At 37.1% G+C, this 7,879-nt stretch overlaps 1 protein-coding gene across 1 annotated transcript in view; it reads left to right on the forward strand.

Annotated features, from left to right (window-relative positions):
- SECISBP2L (SECIS binding protein 2 like) overlaps nucleotides 1–7,603 on the forward strand; it is a 28,194-nt gene extending 20,591 nt beyond the window's left edge. Inside the window, exons 15-18 of the mRNA XM_005521514.3 lie at nucleotides 362–582; nucleotides 1,247–1,401; nucleotides 1,853–2,072; nucleotides 3,032–7,603. Of these exons, the coding sequence (XP_005521571.2) occupies nucleotides 362–582; nucleotides 1,247–1,401; nucleotides 1,853–2,072; nucleotides 3,032–3,705 (1,270 nt within the window). The 3' untranslated portion in view covers nucleotides 3,706–7,603. The remainder of the gene's footprint in view (nucleotides 1–361; nucleotides 583–1,246; nucleotides 1,402–1,852; nucleotides 2,073–3,031) is intronic.
- The last annotated feature ends 276 nt before the right edge of the window (nucleotides 7,604–7,879 follow it).

A 7,879-nucleotide genomic window follows, 5' to 3' on the forward strand; every position in this document is an offset into this window, starting at 1 on the left:
GCTTAAAATACTGTAATAGTATCTCTTAATGTATTAGGGCTTTTTATTAATGTATCTTTATAATGTACTAAATTAAGTAGAAGAAAATTGCTTGAGGCACTTATTGCAGTATTTGTTTGTTTTTAATATTATTTATGATTGAAGCAAGGGATATTACTACAAATATGAATGGATTCAAGACATATTTTACAGTTTGCAGTCTGATTTCTAAATCCTTTTAATAACTTTAGTGAAAGTTAAATAACTGTTCTGAGAAAGTAAAATTATTTTCATTTGCAAAAACACTGGGTGAAACCTTGGTTAGGCAAATATTTGTGAAGTAGCAATGCTGACACTTGTTAACATTGTTTTGAATTGACAGATACTGTAACCAAGTTCTAAGTAAAGAAATAGATGAGTGCGTAACTCTGCTATTGCAAGAGCTTGTCAGCTTCCAGGAACGGATTTATCAAAAGGATCCCATGAGAGCTAAAGCAAGGAGAAGACTCGTTATGGGGTTGCGTGAGGTTACGAAGCACATGAAACTAAACAAGATCAAGTGTGTAATCATATCCCCCAACTGTGAAAAAATTCAGTCAAAAGGTATAAATGATAAAAACAAGTGGTCTGCACTTTGCTCTTTTCAGTTTTCTTGTGCTGATTAGATGTGTTAATTAGCAAGGTTAGAAGCATTTGTTTAACTATGCATGATGTAGCACTTTCAGACTCCAACTGGGTAATTGCCATTTCACATTTATTCAACTCCAGTCTGGAAGAAACTTGTCCATGAGAGGTGAAAAGCTTAAAGAAAAATAGATATTGAAGAATTGAAATTTACTCTGTGTGTTGCTTCTGTGTTCAATACACCTTGCAGGGAGTCCTGAGCTCTGGGTGCTTTTTAGGAAGATTCCTTAAAAGGAATGTGAATTGTGAGTTGGCCAACCAACATTTTGCCACAACCACAAGTATAAGCAGAGGCTTCCTGAGATAGGAGAATAGCAAAGCTCTGCTTAATAAAAGATCTGTGAAACTCTGGCTTGTGTGCCAAGTAGAGAGTAGGAGTAGTAGAGAGTACAGAATATCACCTTCATCTGTACTCATTCACTACACTTGAAATGTATTGTGTGTTATCCTCTGGGATGTAGGAGCCGCTGATGTGTGTATTGAAGATTTACAGACTAATTGCAGTTAAAGTGGGTTAGAATTGTATCACACCATATGATGATGTCAAGTGACTAGATAACTATTTATAATTGCTTTCTTCAAGGTGGACTAGATGAGGCTCTATATAACGTAATAGCCATGGCACGAGAACAAGAAATTCCATTTGTCTTTGCTCTTGGCCGCAAGGCTCTTGGCCGCTGTGTGAACAAGCTGGTTCCTGTTAGTGTCGTGGGTATCTTCAACTACTCAGGTGCTGAGGTGAGTAATTCCAATCACATAAGTGGCTGGAGTAAACAATTATGTAGTAAAGAATTGGCATCAAGAGCACACCTAATAATAGCCCATATCTCTTCTATATTATGGTGTCTTTTCTTTGAAATTCGGTTTTTATGGTACTAAGTGTGCTGAAACACTTTGGTCACAACATCTCAGTGTAGCTTTTAAACAGACTTAAACTGTAATCTGAAATTCTCTGGAAGGCTTAAAAATGTGAGAAAAACAGTATCCTAAAGTATGTTCATCTTCTCAAAGTTGCATAAACCTGGTATTTTTATTATTTAATACAGAGAAGAACTAATTCTTAGTTAAAGTTGAGGTATTCTGTATTAATCTTGAGGCTCATATGAGGTATACCTTAGACTGAAAGGAGTAATGTAAAGTGAAAACTATTGGTAAGAATTACTGCTGATGAAATTGCCTTTGTACTTAGGATCTGTTTAATAAGCTGGTATCCCTGACTGAAGAGGCCAGGAAAGCCTACAGGGACATGGTGGCTGCAATGGAACAGGAGCAGGCAGAAGAAGCCTTGAAGAATGTCAAAAAGGCCCCGCATCACATGGGTCATTCTCGTAACCCTTCTGCAGCAAGTGCTATCTCATTCTGTAGTGTTATTTCTGAACCCATATCTGAGGTCAATGAGAAAGAATATGGTAAGTAGGTTAAAGCTTAACTTTGTAAATAGAAGCTGGGGTTTTCCAAATGCTGTTTGTTGTGAAATGTACCTAAAGATGCAATCCTTCCTAATTTGCAGTATTCTACAATATCCAGGGGTAAGAAAAGATCAGTTAGTCTTCAGTTAATTTCATAAGTATTTTTTTTCTCTGAACTGTATAGAAAATAATAATTTCTAGTCCTCAGAGGTGTTATAGGTATTTAACATCAATGGAGGTGACTTCTCCAGTTTTACTGAACTGTTTTAAAACTGATAGCACTGGATTGATTGTATGACTGAGGAAGAACTGGTGACAGCAGGAACTAAAATATGAGGTCTCTGAAGATAGGACATGTAGCTTAAATTTTTAAACTTGAGATGGCAGTGAATGATTCTAGTGTGAGCAAAAGGCAAGTTCATTTATCGAGTTGCTTAAGCCCAGATGAAAAGGAGTATATAAGGGAGACTACTTGTTAAGTCAAGAGTCTTTTTTTTTTTTTTTTGTCTTAGAGTGAATAAAAGAGAATGCTGGATTTTTAGTGACTTCTTTTGTGGTATCTTTAATTCATTTCAGGAGTTAAATATTTTATAAGAAATCCTTAAATGAATGACTTAAGATGGTGGCAGTTTTCTTTTAATTTATACTTGAGAGTAACCTCTTTGACTAATTCAGTGTTACATTTGGTGTTTGTACAGGAAACTAAGTGGCACAAACTTTCAACTTTGTAACCCTCTGCTTTAGGGCACTTTAAAAACCCAAAGTTACTCACAGCTCTTCTGTTGTCTCTTCTTCCCTTCTTCCTCTTTTTTCTAGTAGAAATTTTTCTAGAAAGCATAGAATAATATTAATATTATTAGCTCATTTTGCTATTTAGGCTGCTATTGCATGCTCAGGGGAAATATTTTTATATACAAGGAATTAATGTTATCTATTTAAACTTCTTTCAAAATTTATAGAAACAAACTGGAGAAATATGGTGGAAACGTCTGATGGGTTAGAGACCTCTGAAAATGAGAGAGAAACTGTGTGCAAGGCTGCAGTACCAGAAAAAGCTGGTAATGGCCAAGTGGAAAAAGCCACTCTTAATAAACAACCACCTCTGGCTACAACTGGTGCTACCTCAGCAACAAATCACGGAAAATCCACCCCAGGTGACAAAGATGAGGTAAAACCAGATGACAATCTGGAATGGGCCTCACAGCAGAGTACAGAAACAGGATCCCTGGATGGCAGCTGCCGAGATCTTTTGAATTCTTCCATGACCAGTACCACCAGTACTCTTGTGCCAGGAATGCTGGAAGAGGAGGAGGAGGAGGAAGATGATGATGATGAGGATTATGCCCATGAACCAATTTCTGTAGAAGTTCAGCTTAATAGCAGAATTGAATCTTGGGTTTCAGAGACCCAGAGAACTATGGAAACACTGCAGCTTGGGAAGACCCTTAGTGGTGCTGAAGAAGACAATGCAGAACAAAGTGAAGAGGAAGAAATAGAGACTTCAGAGCAGGCTGATCCCATCACTGATGGGGAGGAATGGACAAATGATAAGCACGCAAGTAACACTCAACATAAACCCACCATCTGCAGTTCTTTGAATAAAGAACACACAGATTCCATCTATATGCCGTAAAAATAAGCAGGAACTCAGGAACTTTTTAGAAATTATATTAAAACTAACTGTTGTAAAGGTTGCAGCCATTATTCCATATGCTTCATCTCAACATTTTGCACTGTTAAACATTCAATATGTGTATTTAATTCACAACAATATTTTTGTAGCTGTCTGTTACTTTTTTGATTTAAAAACTAGGTTAGCTATTAATCAGTATTGATTTCCCAGATTAGAAACTGTGTGGAAAAGTTGTCAGTAAGCATTCATTTGATCTTTTGTAAAAGGAAACACTTGTAACTGACCAGTTTTAAGCAAAATTCTTTCAAGTTGTGACCTAAGCTTATTTTCAGACAGGTAACCTACATTAACACTGACAAATTGCCAACAATTCATGGTCATGGTATAGTGTTATACCAGGCCTGTCAGTGTATTTGGCCATGACTTTCTAGTTCTATCTAGAAATAAAAGGAGCATTTTGATTATTTCATGAAAAGCTAGAAAAAGCCATTTGCAATTTTAATGAGACTTAAATAGTAGAGAAATTGTGTGTGATTCTTATGCTAAGATAGATGCAGCTTTTTAGTTGATCTTGGTGAATGCATCATTAAAAAGCTGCTGATAGCTGAGATGGTTACAATAAGCTGTAATAACTTTGATTCCAGCAAAACTTTAAACCAGAGGGATGAAATTAATGTTTCGCAGGTTTTCTTTACAAGGTAGAAATATTGCATTAAAAAAAAAAGCAGGAAAGAAAACAAAAATTCCCCATTCTCTCTGCAGTTGCTGTCTGCCGAACCACACTAAGTGACTCATTAACCATAATCCCTATTCAGGGCTTTTAGTCAACTGATGACTTCCTCTCTCTCTTGTCACTTACCTCAGGAATGTTGTTTTGCATATTGTATTCTGCATAACACTGCAAAAAGCAGGAATAATCCCTTAACAGCAAGTGTGAATGATGTGGTGGCAATCTCTGCATTCACCTGCACGCTGTGATCCTGCCCAGGATGTATCTCAAGAACTCCTGCTGAAAACGTGACCTCTTTGTCTCTTCTTGCAGTTGTAACAGCTTTAGGAGTTGACCTCTAGATAGAGAAGAAAGTAGTTATTCCAGGAAATGAGGAAGTGCCCTGTAGTTTGGGGAAGTATTTCTGTGGTGTAGAGGTAAAAGAAACAAAAATATGCCCTCCCTGAAACACACTTTTTGCTAGAGAATTGTTCCATGTTCTGTTCTGAATACTGAAGTGAAATGTATCTGGTATATATGTAATGTAATGTAACTGATGATGAATTTGTTTCAGACTGAGGAGGGAGTGTGTGTCTAAACCTTGCACATCAGGAGTCTGTTTTCCATCTTTGTCTGGTATTGGCAAGGGATATACTGAAACTGCCAGCAGCAGGAGCTTCACTTCAGGAGTAGCCAAAGAGTAACTCATGTGAATAACACTTTCATAGCAAACATGTTTCTTTTAATTTCACTTTGTTGTTCTTGATCACTTGTATCAAAATGCATGAAAAGCCTCTGGGTAGGCTGAAAACCGCAGGAAACTGAAGTTAGCAGAGTTGGGTGTTCAGTCCACACTTGGGAACATGGGACCAATGTTTATAGCAGTAGTGATGCTGGTGTTTTAAGTTGCACTGGGAAAATAAGACTCCAGGTTTAGAAGTCATCTAGCCCTGGGTTTTTGGATGCTAATGAGAATAATAGAAACTGTGTATTATGTAAATAATGCTTTGATAGCTATAGGCATAGCAAATGCTATGTAGATAAGCAGTGTAGAGAGCTGCTATGACAACTGGCTGTTCTGTCACGTTCTTAGCTCCTTAGTGTAATCTTCTAGGTGTTGGAGCAGGCGTTTCATAGGAAAACAAAGACTAAGGAATGATGCCTCCTGAATGTTAAACCTTTTACTGTCCCTGTGGCAGATTTCTACTGTCTGTACATTTTAAGAGTTTTTGCTTTAGGACATGACAGGTGTTTGAACTGCTGACAAGCAAAACTCGCCCTTGGATGTGTAAGCACATCTCGGCACAGGTGAGATCAGTGCATACACTGAGGGCAAAACTTTGCCAGAACATCAAAAAACAAAGGTGTTTGTAGTTTCTCCTTTTGCTTTTTCAGTGCCAGTGATTCAAATAACTTTTGATCTTGAAGTATTAACATCAAAGGCGCATCTTTTTATATGTCTTTTCTGAACTTGGACTGTCATTTTAAAGTTTTCTGACATTTATATCAAAGAAGTCTTGTAATATTCAGCCCGCTATTTAACTGCAATTTTGCTACAAGTTTAATAGAGTTCTTGAAAGTGATACAGCACTTACAATTATCTCTCAATTTGCCAGCAAATAAGGAACTAGTCTCTTTTTAAAATGTGGCAGATCACCCTTAGGGGAGCAAACTGAAACTGAGTAAAGAAAACTGGGTTTAGTGCTTCCTTTTTGATAAGCTGGGAATAAGCAATAACTGTAAGAATGAAATTGCAATTCCTTTGGGAGTGATCCATTTGCATCTGAAATTAGGGAAGTTCCTTGCCACTTGAAGCACTTAAGGAGAGTATCTCACTGTGGTAATTTTGGTTCTATTATCAACAGAATTTAAGAAGAAAGCATACAAATGTTCTACAATACCATGATTTTTTAAAAAAAATAGTTGAATTTCTATTTCAGTGTAAAAGTGTGCAGTTTATACAGGTTGTTACTGTCCCCATGAAAAGATGTTTCTGTAGTTATAGGTGTATAGATATTTTTGTTGTGAAAATAATTAATTGGGAAACAAATCTACTTTTCTTAAGGCATTGTTTATAGAAATGATTTCACCACTTACTTTGTCTGGTAAAATCAAAAATAATGTATCTGTGGTAGGGGTAGGGATCTTTAAAACTGATAGAGGTGGCTATGTATACAACTTATTTATATAAATACTCTTAAGTATCTCTGTCAATAATAAAACATGGGTTACAAATCTGTAAAAGGGAAAAATTCTGAAGAACTTCTGTCCTTAGTTGGACCAAGTAGCAATGTCTGATTAAGGCTAAGGCCCTGATCCTGCTCACACAGACTTTGGAGTGTTAGTGCCACTGGCTTAAATTGGTGGCCTGTTTATCTGCTTAAGTTGTGTGCAGGCTGTTGTAGGATTGAAGCTAAACAGTGACAGAGAGTATTTACCTGTGTTTTAAAAATTAATTATAGAAAATGTTCAGTAATGCACTTGTTGGTGTTCTTCTGGTAAAGCTAGGAGGTGTCTTTATGGGTGGGTGGGAGCTTACACAATGTGGTTCTGTCCAGTTCTTTAACACAAGCTTAAATTTTAATAATGTTACTTTAAATATATATGTAAAAAAGTATTATTGTTTGAAAAGCTGCTGTTGCTGAAATTGTCATTAAGTATTTCTTGTGAAGTTGTGCCAACTAATGAAACTGTTGAGCTAATTTCAGTGTCAGCCATTTAAAAATTAGACACGGCAATTTGTTAACAGAACAAAACCCAGCAGAAACAAGCCATAGAAACCAGGGAAGGGGGGTTTCTACTCACCCTGCCACACACAAGGAAACGTGAGAATGTCTAGCCCAAAACTTCCTCACCACTGAATGGTAATGCTGAAAGCAGAAACCCAGTTGGCACAGCCCATGTTCTAAATGTTCATAAATAGTTCATATAATTTACTTTTTAAATAGATTCTAATATGAAAAGCTGTTTAATCTTTAATGTCTTAAAATTTATAGTAATATTTAGGTTAAAGCAGTAGAAAAACCATTATAAAATACAATATGAAGGGGTTTGTTCCATTTCTTTTTTGCTGTATGAAGGATAACTGTTCTGTCTACCGTACTTTTTGGAGTAATAACAGCTTTTTTGCACTATGTAAATACTAGTGGGGGTTCTTCCATAACTAATAAAAATGACTGTAGAAATTTATGGCTTTATTCAGTGCTGTGTTTATTGTTCTCTGATGCTGAGTTGGTTGGCAAGGGCTGCCCTGCTGGGACAGGTCTGTGTCACGCTGCAGCCACAGGGTGGAGGAGCTGTGTGGTGGCGCTCGGGGTGAGCCCGCACGGGGAGCTGAGCCCCTCAGCAACAGCGGGAGGGTGGCTGAAACAAAAACCAGGATGAGCAGAGGGCTTTTCACATGGGTCCCAGCCCTCTGGTGTCACCCCTTATGTCACTGACCAGAAAAATATTAGATAGAAAAAC

This window comes from Pseudopodoces humilis, chromosome 16, assembly GCF_049639895.1.
Source record: "Pseudopodoces humilis isolate 2021_Gansu_Grassland_sample_001 chromosome 16, ASM4963989v1, whole genome shotgun sequence".
NCBI classification, from domain to species: domain Eukaryota; kingdom Metazoa; phylum Chordata; class Aves; order Passeriformes; family Paridae; genus Pseudopodoces; species Pseudopodoces humilis.